A 19,725-nucleotide genomic window follows, 5' to 3' on the forward strand; every position below is an offset into this window, starting at 1 on the left:
CCACCACCATCGCCAAACCCCTAGCTAACTTCATTAACTGCTCCCTTACCTTCGGCAAAGTCCCAGACCCCCTCAAACTCGCCGTTGTGAAACCCCTCCTAAAAAAAACCCTCCCTTGACCCCTCTGACCCAGCAAGCTATCGGCCCATATCCAATCTACCCTTCCTCGCGAAAGTCCTCGAGAAAGTAGTCAACACCCAGCTCACCGACTACCTCGAGGACCACAACCTCCTGCACCCCTCACAATTTGGTTTTCGGAAAGGCCGAAGTACCGAGAATCTCCTCTTAGCCATCACTGACACCATGCTCATCGGACTAGACCAAGGAAAATCTTACCTACTGGCCCTTCTAGATATCTCGGCAGCCTTCGACACTGTCAATCATCAGATCCTTATCACACGCTTGACAGAGATAGGAGTCACCGACACAGCGCTAGACTGGCTCACCTCTTACCTTACTAACAGAGAATACCTCATAAAACTTGATAACTTTGAATCATGCCACATTCCCCTCAGACAAGGCGTTCCCCAAGGATCATCCCTTTCCTCCACCCTCTTCAATATATACCTCCTCCCCCTCTGCAACTTACTCTCAAACCTAGGCCTGGACTTCTTCCTATACGCCGATGACGTACAAATTCTCATACCCATTCAAAAAACCCTCAATGAAACCATCCTTTTCTGGGAATCTTGCCTAGGCTCCATCAACGCCCTACTAACCGACCTACACCTTGCTCTCAATGCAACCAAAACCGAACTACTCTTTATATCCAAGCAACCTGAACAAGATACCTCCACCACACCACCGCCCCCCTACATCTCCCCCACACTACCCCCCTCCGTAAGAGACCTGGGAGTCACCCTTGACCAACACCTGAATTTCAAACCACACATCAAGTCCCTCCTCAAAGCAGGTTTCTACAAACTCCAGATCCTCAAAAAACTCAAGCCCTTACTCCATACTCAAGACTTCAGATTAGTCCTACAGTCCACTATTTTCTCCAAAGTGGACTACTGCAACGCCCTCCTACTAGGCCTCCCCTTCTCCACCATCAAACCCCTACAAACTCTTCAAAACGCCATGGCTCGTATCCTTACTAACACACGTAAAAGAGAGCATATCACACCCATCTTAGTAGACCTACATTGGCTGCCCATCCAGTTCCGCTCCCAATACAAAACCCTTACTATTCTTCACAACACCCTCTACAATAACAACTCCCCCTGGCTTAAAGAAATGCCCCACTTCCACCTCTCCACCCGCCAGACTAGATCCACCTCCACAGGCACCCTCCACACTCCCCCCCTCAAAACTGCCCGCCTATCCACCACCAGAGAAAGAGCCTTTACCATCGCAGGCCCCGCCCTCTGGAATTCCCTCCCCACATACCTCCGTCTTGAACCCTCCCTAACCATCTTCAAAAAAGGCATTAAGACCTGGCTCTTCCGACAGGCTTACCACTGCTCCAGCCCCTCGTAGTCCACCCCCCTAAATCTGCCCCGGCCCCCTATAGTCTACCCCCCTGAAACCCCCCCAATCGCTCCCCCCTGTCTCTCCCCTGCCTCACCACCCTGAATCCACCCGAGCCTCACCCGTCAACCCACCCATACCCCCACCCTCCCTCCCCTTACCCTCCCTCCCCTTACCCCGCCACCCTCCCACCGTGCTCCACTGTAACCCAGTTAAAACTTACAACCTATATGTCGAAATCAAGACTCCGTTATTACCTGCTGTAACTGCTGTAAATAAGCTAATACTTTATATATATGTGTTTAATTGTTTAATAAGTTATCTATATAATCCACCATAACTGCTGTAATTAAGCTTTAATATTTATCATTATATAATCTATTTATTCCTCATTAACCGCTGTAAAAAATCAACCTTGTTCTAACCTCATTAAGCAACCTATCCTGTAAATACTGATATGTTCCTTGTACCTTTCTCAGCTGCTGTCTTTCCTCCTTTACCTCTCTCCCCCCTCTTCCCCCCCCCTCTTTTCGCTCCTGCTCCACTCCCCCACTCCCTGTTTTTTGTAATTTCCTCCTTTCTCAAGTTTATTGTAAACCGGCGTGATGTGCTTGCACGAACACCGGTATATTAAAAGCTGTTAAATAAATAAAATAAATAAATAAATAAATAAAATACATGTAAGTTACATCAGTTTTCACAGCAGACATATGCACATAAGTCCACTTTGAAAATTATCCCACCAAATATATCCACACAAGTTACACTTGCTAAAATGTGTGCACAAATTTTCCCTGAAAATTTATGTGCATAGTTTTAAAAATTCAAAAGTATGTACACAAGTCCAAATGCATCCGCTTAGTCCGGGTAGACTTATGCACAACATGACATACATACATACATAAGTTAATTTGCATATCGGGTGGGAAATTTTGTAAAAGACCATTTCTGCATGTAACCCCTAGAAGTCCCTTTGAAAATTACCCTTTTAATGATCAAAAAATGTACTTGCGCTGTAGGCATGCTTACAGGATCATTGCGCCTGTGGCCCGTGTATAAGGGTGCTTTTAGCGCATTAACAACCTGATATTCAAGCACAATATATTTGGGTACTTTGCGCTTGAATTAGGCTTGTTTAATGTGGGTGTAAAAACACATGTATAATTTTGTTTTTAGAAGCAATAATGGAACATTTATTCTAAAGTCATTGTTTAGTGAATATGGGTTGTGAAGCTCTAAAGATGCATTTTCCTGAGCTCATATCATATAGTAAGAAAGTAAATAAACCTTCTAAGACTTGATGTGGCATGATTCCTTAGTTAAAGGAAATCTGTTTTTTTTTTCTTTTCCCTGTTTTGCAGTGGGGCTCTGGGAAGAACCTTCTGGCTGTAAACAATAGGCACTCTGTAATGATCCTTAGTGAACAGATGATGTCATCTCACTTCCACCAGCAGGTGGCAGCAGCACAAGTGGCGCCAAGCCAACTAAATCTGACTTTCTTCAGCACTGGGGCCCAGCACAATCTCCGCACTGACATGTATGTCAAGGGGGTCTTTGTCACAAAGGTAGGTGTCTTGGCATTCTCCACCTCTAAGAGTTCCCCCATTTCTGTTAGGGTAGGGTTTCCAATCTGAATACACCAACGAGTTATGACGTAGCACTCAAATCACAGTGTAAATTAACTGCGGTTCACAAAGTTATGAGGCTGTAAATGTTGTAAAACTATAGAGAGGCCTTTGCGCTAAAAATTAAAAAGGTTTTTAACATGCACAACCTATAAATTAAAGGGCCCAATATGCAGTAAAATGGTTAGCAGATAAGTTAGCCAGCTAAATTTAGCCAAATAACTTGTCCTGGATTTTCAGCTGAATAGCCCTGATTAAAGTTAACTTTAAAACTGACCAGCCAGATTTTGAATATCACCAGTTATAAAGTTATCCGGCTATAGTTAATCAGCTAACTTCAGCAGCTATAATCAAAAAAGTATAGCCGGGTAAATGGCGAATATCTTTTTATGAGTTTATCTTTATTAGTAATTTATGTGCCGAGGCTCAAGGCAATTTACAAGATTTAAAAACAAAGGTGAGCCTACTGGCTTAACAGGTCCCCCTGTCTCCCTCTCACCAGAGATCCAAATTCTTGGCCCTGCTGGACTGATCCTGCAGTTCCCCTCTGACAGATTTTAAAATATAGGCCCCAGGCCTGGTCCTGGTCCTGCCCCTCCCCCTGCTACCAGATCCCATCAAGATTTCACAAGAGTTCAAAGCTCCAGGGCCCACTACCTTCCCCCCATCCAAATCTATACCCTCCTACTCGCCCAGTATCTTAAATAGTCTTTTTCTTTACCCAGATCGTGGTCGTGACCTACTGCGATCTAGGCCCGCTGCTTCTAGTGTCGTGAAGCACCTACATTTCCAGCATGACTCTATCCTACATTCTGATATAATTTGTATACTGGTATCACAGTTAATCTCCTTCCGCCAGGTCTCTGAGATGCCAATTATATCTACTACTTCATTCAGTATTATGCATTCTAACTCTCCCATATTATTTTTTCATTTCCAGCATTTGTATACAGACATTTCAAAGTATGTATTTTGTTTGTATTATCAACCTTGTATTATTATTAACAGTTGACAGGGGTAATTTGGAATCTTTCTACTCTGCATTTTATTTAAAGACACGTGGGCTATTTTAGCATTTATTGCAACCTTTGTCATTCTGAACTGGCTTCCCTCCATCTAGTTTAAAAGCTGCTGTATCCCACCGGAATAGACTCCCCCTTCCCCAGTGTTCCTCAGTTCCTAACCATTCTAAAAACCACCTTCCCTGCACCATCATCTTATCCCTGCATTGAGACTCTGGAACTCAGCTTACCTCTGGGGTCCTGTATGTGGAATGGAGAGTATTTCTGAGAATGCAATCCTGGAGGTTCTGGATTTCAGTTTTCTACCTAAGAGCCTAAATTTAGCCTCCAGAACCTCCCTTCTGCATTTTCCTGTGTCATTGGTGCCCACATGTACCACAACAGTTGGCTCCTCCCCAGTACTTTCTAAAATCTTATCTAGGTGGTGCATGAGGACACTACCTTTGCATCATGCAGTCAAGTTACCAAGTGATCCTTACGCCCACTGGCTACCCAGCTATTTACATTTCTAATGATTGAATCACCCACTATAATGGCCGGCCTAACCCTTCCCTCCTGGGCACATAGCCCTGAAGACATGTCCTCTGAGCGCAAGGACAAGGCATCAAGTAGAGGGCAGGTCCTAGGTACAGAATCAGTTCTTGCCATACCAAGATGATGGTCTCCTGCCAGGTGACCTTGCTGTTCCAAAGCAGCACAAGGGCTGCTTGACGAGCTGTTACTGCTCTACCATGTCCCTGAAGCTCTCCTTTGTTTACCTCTCTGTCTGCCTCAGCTCCTCCAGGTTTGCCACGCTGACCTCTGGGTTGTTTATATTTGTTTGTTTTAACTATTTCATTATGTATGTTTTCTCTATACATTGTTTATTTTATTTAAAAATATTTATATACCGCTTTTACAAACAAAGTTTAATCAAAACGGTGTACAATATTTCAATCAGGAACTCAGAATATAAAATAAAGCTCTATTAAAATTACAAAAAATATAAATAAACTTAAAAAACAAAGCGATAATTATTAAAAAATGAATAATAATTGTACTAATAAGGTGCCATATGATTAATGCATGGAGAGTAACTAGTTGATTATTTAGTGGGTGTAATTTTGAATGCAATTTGAAAGAAGTGTGTTTTTAAGGATTTTTTGAATTGTTTTGAGTTAGATATGGATCTTAATGAGTCTGGTAAAGCATTCCAAAGAGTTGGACCTGCTATCGAAAAGTCTCTTTTTCTAGTAATGTCAAGGCGTGCCTGTGGAGGTGATGGCATGTCTAGAAGATTTTTATTCATTGATCTTAAATGTCTGGACGGTTTATATATTCGAAGAAGGGAACACAAGGTAGCAGAGTTAGATTTATGAATAAGGGAATGTATAGTGGTTAAAATTTTGAACTGTATTCTGTATTTGATAGGTAACCAGTGTAAGGACTGAAGTATTGGGTTAATATGATTTCTAATTGAGGAACCTGTTAGGATACGTGCAGCTGCATTTTGAACTAATTGAAGTGGTTGAAGTGTGTTATCTGGAAGACCTATATAGAGAGAATTACAGTAGTCAAGCCCAGAAAAAATAAGTGATTGTAGAATAGTCCGAAAGTCATGGAAAAAAAGCAGAGGACGAAGACGCTTCAAGAGTTGCTTAGAGCTAAGGCATTAGTGATTTAAGAGATTTTTAATAAAGGATGTTGATGGTGATGACTCTGAGAGACTGGATGGAATCATTATCAAACTGGAGGATGTAATAACTCAGATTAAAGATTAATAAATCACCGGGATCAGATGGTATTCACCCCAGTTCTGAAGGAACTAAAAAATGAAATTGCTGACCTGTTCTGGTGATTTGCAACCTATCATTTAAAACAGCCATGGTACCAGAAGACTGGAGGGTGACACCACTTTTTAAAAAGGGACCAGGGGTGATCTGGGAAACTATAGAGCAGTGAGCCTAACTTTGGTGGTGGGCAAAATGATTGTAACTGTCCTTAAAGACAAAATTACTATCCACATAAATAGACTTAGTTTAATGGGAGAGAGTCAATATGGTCTTTGAAAAGGGAACTGATAAAGCAGCAAGGAAGGTTGCTTAATAAAGCCATGAGAGCAAAAGTACACAATAAGCAACCAGATGTCCGATATTATGAAAATTTATTGTGTCAAAACGAATAAATGCAAATGAGCCCATCTCCAGCCGAGTTTCGCCCTCTTTCAATAGGGCTGCATCAGGGGCTAAAAACATACAATAAATAACAATAAATAATATGAAAATGAATAAAACTCATAAAAACATATAATAAACATTTAAAATGAACATATAAAATGATACACTTAAAATGGTAACATGGATATATGCGGTGTGAGCATAAAACCATCAGAATGAAAGTGAACATAAAAGATGTAAAATGTATATATCATTTAAGAATGTTAAACCTAAGCAGTAAGATTTGCAATCACCAGCTAAAAAATGTGTAAACAGGACTTAAAAAGTGAATATTGCCTTTATCACTATATACTGTTAACACGAGTGCCATTGGTTACATAAATAGGTAAAAATGCCATCATTTAAATAAGAACATATATATAATAAAATAATAAGCTCACCACGTCTGTGGAAACTCTATGGCAGTGATTTCTACTTTTCTAAGAGCTAGGAAGTTCTCAAAAGAGGGGGAAATGCCTTTACTTATGTTCCCCTGCCCAACTTCCTAGCTCTTGGTCTCCTACCTGTTCTCCATTGTTGACTCGCCATAGCAGGCTTCTGAGAGAGAAAGCAGAGTCTCCTTCAGTAGCTGCTCTGAGTCACGTTTCCTCCCTTGTCATCAAGAGCACTGCTGTTCATCCTGCCCATCTGGAGACTAGGAGCCGCTGACTCTCTTGGGCTCAGTGAAATATCAAGTTGAGGCCATGGTTCAGCTCGAGCACCTTCCCCCACTGCCTTAGGAATCAGGAAACAATCCATCGTCACCTACTGGGTAGACACTCGAGGGGGCTGGAGGACTTCCTCTGACCCTATCTTTCCATTTTACCATATTAAAAGGCAAACGATCCATAAGAAAAAGAACAAGGAAAGCAAGGAGCCTGGTCATGATGGGAGAGAGTTTCTGAAGCATCCTCTCATGTAGACACCATCTTGGATCTTCCACAATCTCCAAAAACAGTTCTTGTTCCTATTGGTGCTGTTTTGGTTTGTTCCCTTTTCCCGTTCGTCGCAGTCTGTAGCTAGAGATTCCCCATTTGTGAGGACTGCCATCCTGCTTGTCCTCTGAGAAAGCAGAGTTGCTCACCTGTAACAGGGGTTCTCCAAGGACAGCAAGATGTCAGTCCTCCCAAAACCTGCCTGCCTCCCCTGGGAGTTGGCATTTCCAAGCATAAGCTAAGGAATTAGACTGAAGGGGTCACCAGTGGGGCATTCTCAAAGTTCTATGTATATAAAATCACTTAGTTTTTGTCTAAGACATTGGATGATTCTTGTCCTTATGCTGTATCTTACTTTCTTATCTCTTGCTTTGAAGCAGCCAAAATTCCATCTGGAATTTTATAGGAAACAAACGGTCATTCTTGTCTTTTATTTTTCTGTGTTCCATTTTTTTGCTGGGATTTGTAATCATAGATTCTGTCTTCCTTAAAGTGAAATTAGAGTATGAAAAAGGCTTAGCCCAATCCTGTTTTTATTTTTAAAGAGGAGATTGGTAGATGTTTTCTGCTCCACCCAGGCTTAAATCAGATGTATAAGAATTGGAATATGAAAATGATATGTTCATTTCAGGCAGTATCCTCCTTTTAACATTCTGATGCATCTGATTGCTTCTGGAACAAAGTCTCTGTTATGTTATATCCATCATATTGGTCAGGTTAGTTATTTTAAGATGACTTGAGGTTCCAAAGCCTTCTCTTCCATCCCTGACATTGCCTTGTGTCCCCTTAGGAAGCTGTTGCAGTCTGGAATGGGAAACAAGTCACAGTGTATGAGCCATCAGGAGCCAGTCTACGAAATGCAGGTAAAATTCCTCCATAGAGTGCTGGGAGCATCAATGGAAGCAGGGAACAAATCATGGCTAGTAAAGGACCTGTAACAAAGTATTGTACAAATAACACAGGATTAAGATGTCTCAGTGGTAAAAGTCATTTGAACAAGGGGGAGGCATGAAAAAGAAAATAGAATGATAAGGAAGGACAGAAAATGACATTAAGACTGGAAAAAAAAGTGATTATGATAGAAAAAAAGGCCTCTTTTGATAAAATGGAAAATGTGCAAAAATTATGAACAGAAGTAAATCTTTGTGAAACAGTTAACTATTGCATGCATTGACTGGAAGGTGATTTTTTTATTAATTTCATTTTTTGCTGGATATGGAAAAAGCAAAGTTGCTTACTTGTGATAGGTGTTCTCCCTGGACAGCAAACCAAAAAGCCACACAAGATGGTGGGTTCCTCTTGATTGTACACCATGTGATTAAATCCTTTATTTCTTTGTTTAGCTAGGGTTTGTAACTTGTCAGTTGACATAGGTGGTTCCACTTGCTCTAGCACTTGTCTCATTTTTAATCATGCTAATGGCACATTATGGAAGCCATATGTCGTCATAGTCTCATGAACTTTTTGCTGTTATCCATTTCTTCAAGTTTATCTTCAGTGCTAAGCTTTAGCTTTTTCATTCTCTCCTTTGGGAGATATGTTTTTGCTTTTACCATATTCAAATGCACACCTATGAATTCCAGATGCCGCCTTGGCCTGAATATTGATTTTTTTTGTAACTGACTAGGAATCTAAAGCGGTAACTTTCAAAGTGAAGCGCACGGAAATTGACACACCAATTTTATAATATGCGCGCATGTTATCAAATCAGCTACCCGCACATACATGTTCACACTGTTTTATATCAATGCGCAAATACCATCTCGAGTATGTAAGGGGGATTTTAGTAGATGCGCGCGGCGATGCCAATATCCGTTTTCCCAGGCTGTTCCCAGTTTACCCAGTTAAAGTATACGACTTCCATTCTCCCCTAGCTAGCCTGCCTTTCTTTTCCTCTACCTGCTCCGACCATTAAAACCCTCCTGACTAGGTTAGATTTTATTTTTCTACTTATACGCCATCCATAGCTGAAGTAAAGATACGCGGATAGGGACCCCGGCGTGCATTTGTGCGCATCAGAGTTACGCGCTGGTGTCATTGGGAAAATCGGGAACGCCCAGCCCCCTTTTCACAAAACATTTTTTATCCGCATACTGGGAGATATGCACGTGGCTGCGGGCCTTTTAAAATCCACGTGACCCGCACACATCCAAGTCACGCGCGTATCTCCCGGTTTTGCAGCATGTAAGCCTTTGAAAATTAACCTCTGAGTTAGTGCATTGTTGATATAAGTGGATTTGAGTCTTCATAGGATGAACTCAATATTAGCTAATCATCTAAGTATGGAAATACTATTATTTATTTATTTATTTTAAACCTTTTTTATACCTGTGTTAGTGTGAACATCACATTGGTTTACAATATAACAAAATGAAATAAAAAACAAAATAAAAAAATTGGTTTACAATATAACAAAATGAGTAGAAAATACAATTAACAAGGGAATAAAACAGGTGGGTGAAGAGAAACGCGGGAAAAAATTATGCTGTTTTCTCAGATGAGCTGCTACCATTGACAGGCATTTGGTGAATACTCCGGGGGCTAATGTGAGTCTGAAAGGTAGCACTCTATATTGGTAATATTTGTCTTGTAGGGTAAATATTAGATATTTTCTTTTCTTTTAATTCTTTATGAGTTTATTAACAGTAATTACAAAGAATACACTTTGTACAGAAAAATGGAAAAAGAAAGAAGGCAAAAAGAATAATATAAACACAAAGGAAATCAATATTTAAATTTGTCCACCACAAAGGAAATACAAGGGGACAGAAATATAGGAGATAGAATGAAGATATAAACAATAATAGGAAAAGACATTATGTGAGAAAAAGTTGCTTCATTACTTCAATAGACATTCTATGGAGTTTCTATAGGACTAGAAGTTAAAGCCTTCCTAGAGTTAACAAAAACCTGAACCTGATTTGGAACAAAAAAAATCAAGCTTTTGTTGGCTAACTTCACAAAGCATTTACAAGGAAACCTTAACATAAATGTAGCACCGACTGCTAATACATCTTTACGTAAAGTTAAGCAAGCTTTTCTCCGAGTCTGAGTGGCACAAGAAAAATCAGGAAAAATCCTTACTGCGAAACCCATAAAAGAGGTGGTAATATTCTTAAAGTAAGTCTTCATAATAAAATTCAAATCAGATTCAGAGAAAAAAGTAACTAAAAGGGTAAATCTTCCCACAACCTCAAGACTTGATGGGTCTAGGAAGGCAGTTAAGTCCAAGTCCGAAGCCTGTGATTCAGAACTTCCAGATGAGATGAAATATACTTTATTCAGAGCAGGAATAGTCTCCTCAGGAATCTTCAAAATTTGAAGAAAATAGCACTGCAGAGTCATTCTGGGAAACTCTCCAAAAACCTTAGGAAAATTGGTGAATCTTAAGTTTAACTGAAAGGATTTGTTTTCCAGGAATTTAATCCTGTGTTGGAAACTGTTCCTCTCTTGTATTAATGATGATTGAAGGGTTTCAACATTAGAAACCTTATGCTCAAGAGAGAAAAATCTTGATACGGACTGAGATTGAAAGGCATCCGATGCAGAAATATGAGAATCCAAACGCAAGGAAACATCATCCGCTTTGGAGGAGCATGCAGTGCAGGCCTGGCCAATGGACACAGTCAAGTCCCATAGAGCCTCCAGCTTAATGGGGGCCAAAAACAGTGAAGAAATTTTAGAAGTTAATCCAGACTCACCAAGAAAAGCTCCAGCTTCAGTCAGAGACTCAAGGAGTCGATTAGAAATCTTGGGCAGAGAGGATCCAGCTGCAACAGCACTCTCTGGGATCCCGGATTCTCCCTCCGAGATGGAAGGCAGCCCAGGAGTTCTACCTGAAGCCTCCACCACATCCGGCTCCCGAAGACACTGATCTGGCGGCAAAGGAGCGTCGGGAGGGCTGAAGAAAACCTCCTCCCCGGGGCAGACTGTTCTCCTACTAGCCCAACAATGGGAATCTTGCCTTCCCATGTAGATACAATCGCCGTGAACTCTGTCATCAGACGCTGCCCAAAGGGAAAGCTCGAACTTTCCCTTTGCATTTTGGAGCCATAGCAGGAAGAAGTGGTAAGAAGAAAAACCAGGCAGCGCGTTCATGGCAGTCATGCCGCCATCTTTTCCCCTCTCAAATCTTAGATATTTTTGATGAGAGCTGTTGTTTGGGATGTGTACATAGGCATCTTTTAGATCCAAAAATGTTAGCCAGTCCCTTTTTTTTTTTCTGTAGGAGTGGTAATATTCTTATTGAATTTGTCTTGAATTTTTCACTTTTTAGATTGTCTTTTTTTTTTTAATTAAGTATTTTGAGTAGAATCCCATTCTCCTTTGCAATTTGGGAACGGGTTGAACTGTTTTTGATTGAAGAAGTAATTGCAACTCTTTTTGTAGTATGGAGAGTTCTTTTGAGTGTTGGTAATTTGGTGGGTTGGTGGCAAACTTTCAAAATTTAGAAAGTATCCTTTGTTGACTATTTTCAAAACCCATTTGTTTGTTGTTTGACTCCAGTGATTTATGAAAACCTGTTGTCTTCCCCCTACTTCCAGCTCCAGAAATGGGTTTTGTTGGTAAGTTGGATTGGAGTCAAAGGGATGGTATAGATCTCTGTGAAGGTTGTTGGCTTTCTCTCGGAGATCTGTTATGATTTTGTTCTTTTGTGTGTGGTTGCCGGCCTTGCAATTGTGGCTGGTGTTGCTTCTGCTGATTGGGCATTGTCTGTAACTTAGTAGTAGGGGGTTATATCATCTCCTTTGGGAATAGAAATATTGCCTCTTATAAGGGTCTTGTTTGAACTTCTTCTCTGTTGTGGATTCCTGTTGAGAAGAAATGAGAGATTGAAGAGCTGTATTTTTTGATTCTTTATATCCTCTACTGTCTTTCATCCCAAATAAATTGCCTCCTATACAACAAGTATCATTATCTCTGAGGCCTGCTGTCCTTAGCCATGGTAATTTTGTTGCTATGGCTGTTGCAGATACCCTTGTAGCTGTAATGAAGGAGTCATAAATTGAGCATGTCATATATTTCGCACTATCCTTTGCATCTACCATGATTTCATTGAAAGAATGTTCTTCTTTTGGTAACTTTCTAAAATGCCTGTAGATTTTTTCAAGTACTTATAAAGATATTATATCATTATGATCTGGTGTACAGTAATCTTTGCTTGCAAGGTCGTTCATCTTTTACCAACTGTATAAGTGACTCTTGGTCTTTCCCTGGAGGAGAATTTGAGTAAGCTTTTGGCTTTTTGGCTTTCTTCATCACTGATTCTACAATAATGGAATAATGTGGGAGCTGTATGTTCTCATGTCCTGAGCATCTTTGTATTCTATATTTTACAGCAATGTTTTTGGCTACCAAAGATCCAGAGAAAGGTGTCTTCCAGATTTTAGTTTGGACCTTCATTAGTGCATTATGCATTGGTAGCGCTTTGTATTGTTTTGTTGACTGGATGAAACTTAGCACACCTTTCAAGTCCGTTATATCTTCTGTGTCCTCTTCTAAGCAGGATGGTATTGCTTCTGACATCTCCTGTAAAAATAAATAAATAAATAAATCTTATATGTCATTTTAACCTTTTATAATTCATGGTAACATATATTGTATATAATTCCTCCTTGTAAAAACTTTGATTCTTAACTTCCAGTTACTTGTTCTATTCCACTATTCCCTCGCCTCCAAGTTTTCGCCCCCTCACCCCCTCCTCTAATTTCTTTTCCCACCCCCCCTACTATTTTCATCAGTTCTATGTTCACTGTAAAGCCTGTTGCTACTTTTTGTTTCTTGTTAACCGATGAGATGTTCCCATCGACCATCGGTATATAAAAACTGTTAAATAAATAAATAAAATGTGGATTCTTCAAGTGGTAAACTCCTAGGTTTTTCTGGCAAAGATTTTGATGGCGTATTTGGGGATCTGGTTTCTGTTTGATTCATTTGAACTGCATGAATCATCAGATATAGTTTATATATATGAAGCTATTTCAGTTTGTGCTTCTCTTCTCATGTATTCTTCTCTCTTTTCTCAAAATAAGAGGATGGAAGTTTTGATTGTAGGTCCGCCCGCAACTTCTTTACTATGGGTTGAGTTGAGGATTTTTGTTGAGGCACCTGTTTTATGTATGTTTTTATGAAGTCTGTCCATTATATCTGTATGAATGTGTGATATTCTTGTACAAGTTGCCTTGGTAGAAATTATGGACACTCAATTTTTTTTTTTTATTCTGTTTGGGGCTCCAATGTAGGAGAAGAAGACATACTACTTGATGTTTCTGTATGGTTTTCTTTTTTTTGCCTACTTTCCTCCTTCCTTAATAGGTTCTGAGGAAGAGCTTGATAATGAAGATGGTGTGCACATACATTGGCGCCAATGTTTTGGCTTCAAATCTGAACATTTTTTTCTGTGCCAGAAATTCTCTGCTCTGATACTTCAGTGCCGATGATTCCTGTGCTCATGTTTTTATGCCAGTGGTTCCTTGCTATGTTTTTTCGGTGTCAGAACCTCATGGCTCTAGTGTTTCAGCTCCAATTCTATTCTTTGCCACCTTTGGGTAGATAGTTCCTGGCTCTCACTTGGTTTGGCACTGTACCTCTTAAGAATAGGCATTGAAAAGCATAGGCATGCCTATTGTTTTTGAGCTGGATTTTGATTTGGTCTCTTTTGATGAGCTTGGGTTCTCCTATTTGAGTTTGAGCTCTCAGTAAGCTAACATCCTCGGGGACATGTCCACAGGGGCCCCAGATTGAAGAGTCGTACCATTTTGGATCTTCAGGTTAGATCTGACCTTGCTAAACCTTCCAGCTTCTCTTTGGATAGTTTGTGGCAAGCGATGGCTGCTGTTGATAAGACAGTTTCATCCTTTGTTGTTGTTTCTTTGGACATTCATTCTAAACTGTTAAACCAGGATTCTCGTTTGTTGCAATGTGAGCAGAAAATAGGGCTGTTATTAAACAAGTGGAAGAAGTACAACTTAGTAAATTTAAAGATTTATCTTTTTTCCTCACATTGAAGTGAGAATTTGGAAAAATTTTCAAAAGCTTTGAACTTGTGAATACTTTAATTTTTACAAAATTTCAACTTCTTCGTCCATCTGAATTGTTCAGATGAAGCTTTACCTCCGATTGCCAAGTTATACTATCTCCCTACCTCTAAGAAGCAAATATTTTTCGTTCTTTCCCACCTGAGGGGCTTTCTAGACACTCGGCATAATGTGATCTCTCAACGTCTCAGTGATTGGTGTTAATGTTATACAGAGTGTAGTTCTGTTCAGGGGTATCTGTTTTTTCTTTATATACTTATAAACATCTATTGTATAAGCATGCCTCAGGCTTATTTTCTCCTCCCTCCTCATGTTATCGTGGTCTAAATTGTGCTTTTTTTCCTTATCTTTTTTACTTTACCTGCATTGTACTTCTATTTTTGTCAGATATATTTGTATTTGATATTTTTTTAAATAAATTATATTTTTTTACTTATATTTTATGCACAGAAGCCCCAGTTTCTGTATGAAAATTGCTGTTTGAATTATTCATGCATATAAAAGTATGTGCGGGGCACGATTTAGTGTGTACTTTTACATGCATATTAAGTAGGCGTTTGGGGGAGGGGCAAAGTTGTGGTGGGGAAAGGATTTATGCACTTGCTTTTGCTTTTCAAAAGTATATAGGTAAACTTTCAGGCACAGCTACATCTACTTTCGAGCAGGCATAACTTTGTGTATGTCGTGCCAGGTTCCACACATACCCGCAAATTTTCAAAGCAAATTTATTAAAATACTTGCCATACTTGAGCCCAACGGAGGCCACTGAAAATTACTCTCCCTGACACATTCAAATACCAAAATAATTCAAATATTCAAAAATAAGTAAATAATTTTAACACCTATTAAGCATGCTGTGCTATTTTTAAGGGGAGCTGTAACTTAGGATATAAGTTTAATTACAAAAATCTAGACACACTACTTTCTGCCATCACAAACACACAAGAATTTATGACACAATGTGTTGAGGTCATTGATACGTTTTAACACTCTCAGGATGTTGGGCCATAGTTTTATAAATACATCTTAAGTAATCATTTGAAGCTGTGCAATGGTAGAATTGGTTTAACATTATGTAGAAACTTTTTTTTACAAAAAATTAATGCTGTGAAAGGAGTATCATGGAACTCGTAAAGAGCTGAAAAAGGAAAAGAAGGGAGAATGAATAGTGATCAAAATGTGCAAATAAGAAGGTGAATAGTTAGGGGGAAAATATGAACACAAGAATTTTAAAATGAACACCTAGATATAAATGGGTGATCGGGGAAGCTACACTGGGAAAAATCATGGAAACTATTCTAGAACAAAATCACAGAGCATATAGATAGATATGGTTTAATGGGACACAGCCAGCATGTATTTACCCAAGGGAAGTCTTGCATAACAAATCTGCTACATTTGTTTGAAGTAGTTAAAAGTGGATAAAGGTGAGGTGGTAGGTGTAGAGTGTTGGGTTTTCAGAAGGCATGAAAGGTTTCTAATAAAATTCATGGGATAGGAGGAGTGCAAACTGGTTAAAAGATAGGAAGCAAAGTGTAGGATTAGATGGTCAGTTTTCTCGGTGGAGTAGGGTAAACAATGGAGTGGCTCCAGGGGTCTGTACTTGCACCAGTGTTTTTTAATATATTTATAAATGATCTGGAGAGGGGAACAACGAGAGAGGTGATCAGCTTTGCAGCTGACACAAAATTATTTAGAGTGGTTAAATCACAAGCGGATTGTGATAAATTGCAGGAGGACCTTGCAAGACTGGAAAATTGGGTATCCAAATGGCAGATGAAATTTAATGTGGACAAATGCAAAGTGATGCACATAGGGAAAAATAACACATGCTGTAGTTACAGTTTCATTTCATATTAGGATTTATCTTCCAGGAAAAAGATTTAAGTGTTATAGTGGACAATACATTGAAATTGCCGGCTCAGTTTCCTGTGGCGGTCAAAAAAGCAAGCAGAATGTTAGGAATTATTAGGAAGGGAATGGTGAATAAAACGGAAATGTCATAATGTCTCTGTGTTGCTCCATGGTGAGACTGCATCTTGAGTACTGTGTGCAATTCTGGTCATCGCATCTCAAAAAAGTTATAGTTGCACTGGAGAAGGAACAGGGAAGGGCGACCAAAATGATAAAGTGGATGGAATGGCTCCCCTTTGAGGAAAGGCTGAAGAGGTTAGGGCTTTTTAGCTTGGAGAAGAGATGTGATAGAGGTGTATAAAATCATGAGAGGACTAGAACCAGTAACTGTGAATCGGTTATTTACTCTTTTAGATAATACAAGGACTGGGAGCATTCCATGAAGTTAGCAAGTAGCACATTTAAAAGAAATTGTGAAAATTATTTTTCTCTCATCACAAAGTTAAGTTCTGGAATTCATTGCCAGAGGATGTGGTTAAGGCAGTTAGGCTTAAAAAAGGTTTGGAGAAGTTTCTGGAGGAGAAGTCATAAAATTATTTATCAAGTTGACTAGGGGAATAGCCGTTGCTTATTGCTGGCATTAGTAAGATGAGATCTGTTTAATGTTTGGGTACTTGCCAGGTACTTGTATCCTAGATTGTCCACTTTTGGAAACAGGATGCTGGACTTGATGGACCTTTGGTCTGACCCAGTATGGCAACTTCTTATATTCTTAAGTGCCTTCGCTGCTTATCACTAGCATATCAAAGATCAGCCAGTCTCCCAAGATCTGTTGGTATCTAAATTAGTAAAGGGACTTTATAATTTAAAACCACCATTAAGAGCTCCTCCTCCGCAATGGAGCATATATACAGTGCTTTGACAATTAGAGACCACTATATGAACCTGTGGCAACTAAAGATTTAAAATTTGTCTCTTCGAAATCTATGTTGCTAATTGCCATAACATCAGAAAGGTGAGTAAGTGGGCTGTAGTTACTTGCCCACGGTACACATAACTTTTCAAAAATAAAGTAGTATTGAGAATGCATCCAAAATTTATATCAAAAGTGGTATCTCAGTTTCAACTCGACCAAGCTGTAATATTGATACTATTTTGTTCAAACTTTCATGCAACACAATCTAAACAAGATTTACATACTGTAGAAGAGCAAAATTGTACAGGAAATCATCCTCTCTTTATATCCTATGATACAAATAGAAAAGGAGAGGGTGTAAAGAAACCATCAATGTCTAGATGGATTACTCACAGTATATCTCATTGTTTCTCAACCATGAAGCAAGAGCTTCCACAGCTAGCAAAAGCCCATCAACTCAGAGCTATTGCAGCCTTAATGGCGAACCTTAACTCCGCATCTATCCAGGACATTTGCAGAGCAGAAATACACATTCACTGTATAGAGCAAGATACCAAACTGGACTATACCCATAGGCCAACTGTACGCAAATCTGTTTAAAAATAAATAGTCAACTTCTCACTCATGCTGTTGGATTGCAGAAACTACAAAGAAAACAACGACAGAGCTGCAATCCTCAGCTTGGGAATTCCATCTTGCGTGGCTATTTGTGCTGCTTGTCCATGGAGAAAATGAAGTTGCTTATCTATAACAGGCAGACTCTATAGTCAGCAGAATACACAGCCACACACAGCCTCCCTCCTCCCTGAGAAGTTGAGATCAGCTAAGGGAAAAAAATGAGGGAGGGTCATGCGGTATCGGCAGGGTGGGAAGTGCCGAGCATGCTCAGAGCAGAGAGAGAATTGACCGATTTAGCGCCATCGGATGACATCGCCCTTCTAGTTGGCTGGCAGTTCTGCTGCCACAGAGAGCACCTGTTACAGGCAAGGAACTTTGCTTTTTTACATACAGAAATTCTTATGAAAATAATCCTTCCTATACTCTGAGAAATTGCCACTCAAGCTTAGGAGTGATGATGTGGGACTAGAACTCTGGAACTGGAAATAGAGTGGGCAATTTGGGAGAAGAGGTGGGTGAGATTTAGGGATGCTGTCTGCAGACAGGACAAGTTAATGATGCAATATCCTTTTTACTCATTGGTTAAATTCCACTTCTAATTATAATTGAACTAAGCCTTGATTGTTATGAGGAAATGGAAGGAACTGAGATAGTAAACTGTTTTGCAAGACACTACCTGAATCTGTGTGGAAGAACAAATTCCTCAGTTGTGAGGTTTTCTGTCCTAGTCTCACTGTTTCTTGTAGTGGTGGTAATTTTATCATCATTTATATTTAAAGGTTCCTTTTCTTGTGAGTCTCCAGTACTGGCCATGCATGAAGAAAACATTTACACGGTGGAGCCAAATCGAGTCCAGGTTCGCACCCTGCAGGTAAAAGCAGAATAGATGGCTGTTTTGTTTGGAATAGCTGTCTTTTTCAGCAAGAATGGCAAGACAAATTAGCTTTGGGAAGATTTCCTGGTTGATCCATGTAACTAATATCTGTTCAGAGGTTTATGCTCGGGATACCACAGGGACTCTTTTCAGTCTTAGTCCACTTGAATGTTTCCTGAATAATATAGGCACTCATGCTTCTGTGTATATGCTTCAGGTTTTTAAGTGTTATATTTGAAGTCTTTAATTGTCATGTTCTGCACTCAAAGATCTGTTGTGGTCCTTGTATGCCTGCCTAACAGTTGAATTTCTCATGGAAGACCTTACGGTCTATTCCATATTTTAACTTGGGGGATGGTACGTAGTAGAGTTTTGTCCATGAATTATCCCCTGCTCAGTGCCTTGGGAGAGCAGCAATTGTGGAAATCTTACTTTTCTTCAGTTCTTATTAGTGAATAATTTTGTTTAGCTGTATACTCCGTTCTGTAGATGTTAAACTTTTTTTTTTTTTAACTACCCTAGATTGTTGGTATTAAAGAAATTAAACATCCACAAGTCCTTTTTTTTAATCTGATCAGAATTTGGAAAGGATACATTTGTAATAAGTGTAGCTTCTCATGACTGCTTGGTAGTTTAGAAGTACAAAATTGTGGTGGTGGGGGTAGTTTCTAGTGTGTGATTGCTAGGATACTTTTGAGATGGGCATTGCCATGTGCATGAGTTTTCATCTAGTCTTGAACCTCCTTTGAGTTTGCGGGGACCTGTAACCATTTTACCACTCTTTACTTTTAAACCATGCGTGTTTTATAATCTTTGTTTGCTTGTACAGTATTATGAAACTTCTTGATACCTCATGGATAGTAAATAGTCCGTGAGTCTTATTTCCTGCAGTATAAAGAAATTTCCGGAGTGCTTTGGCAGGATAAGTTTTGTTAGAAGGTGTGATAGTTTTCACCCTGAATGAGGTTTGTCTGTTCTTCTCCTTTTCAGGGCACTGTCAAACAGCTATTGGTCTTCTCAGAGTCGGAGGGGAATCCATGTCTACTGGATGTCTGTGGCAATTTCCTGGCTGTTGCAACAGATTTGGCACATTTTAAAATATTTGATCTCTCTCGCAGGTACTGATGTCTTGCAGTAAGATGCCCTCCCCCCTCCTTTTGCCCTACCCCTCTAATTCCT

The 19,725-nt window shown here is 39.6% G+C and overlaps 1 protein-coding gene across 5 annotated transcripts in view; it reads left to right on the forward strand.

The window, feature by feature from the left end:
• Positions 1 to 19,725, forward strand: part of IFT140 (intraflagellar transport 140) — a 298,079-nt gene that overhangs the window by 81,204 nt on the left and 197,150 nt on the right. For all 5 annotated transcript variants that reach the window (XM_029577418.1, XM_029577414.1, XM_029577415.1 and 2 more), the window contains exons 10-13: positions 2,832 to 3,035; positions 8,038 to 8,110; positions 18,452 to 18,543; positions 19,537 to 19,664. In XM_029577418.1, the coding sequence (XP_029433278.1) occupies positions 2,832 to 3,035; positions 8,038 to 8,110; positions 18,452 to 18,543; positions 19,537 to 19,664 (497 nt within the window). The remainder of the gene's footprint in view (positions 1 to 2,831; positions 3,036 to 8,037; positions 8,111 to 18,451; positions 18,544 to 19,536; positions 19,665 to 19,725) is intronic.

This window comes from Rhinatrema bivittatum, chromosome 14 (genome assembly GCF_901001135.1).
Source record: "Rhinatrema bivittatum chromosome 14, aRhiBiv1.1, whole genome shotgun sequence".
In the NCBI taxonomy this organism is placed as follows: domain Eukaryota; kingdom Metazoa; phylum Chordata; class Amphibia; order Gymnophiona; family Rhinatrematidae; genus Rhinatrema; species Rhinatrema bivittatum.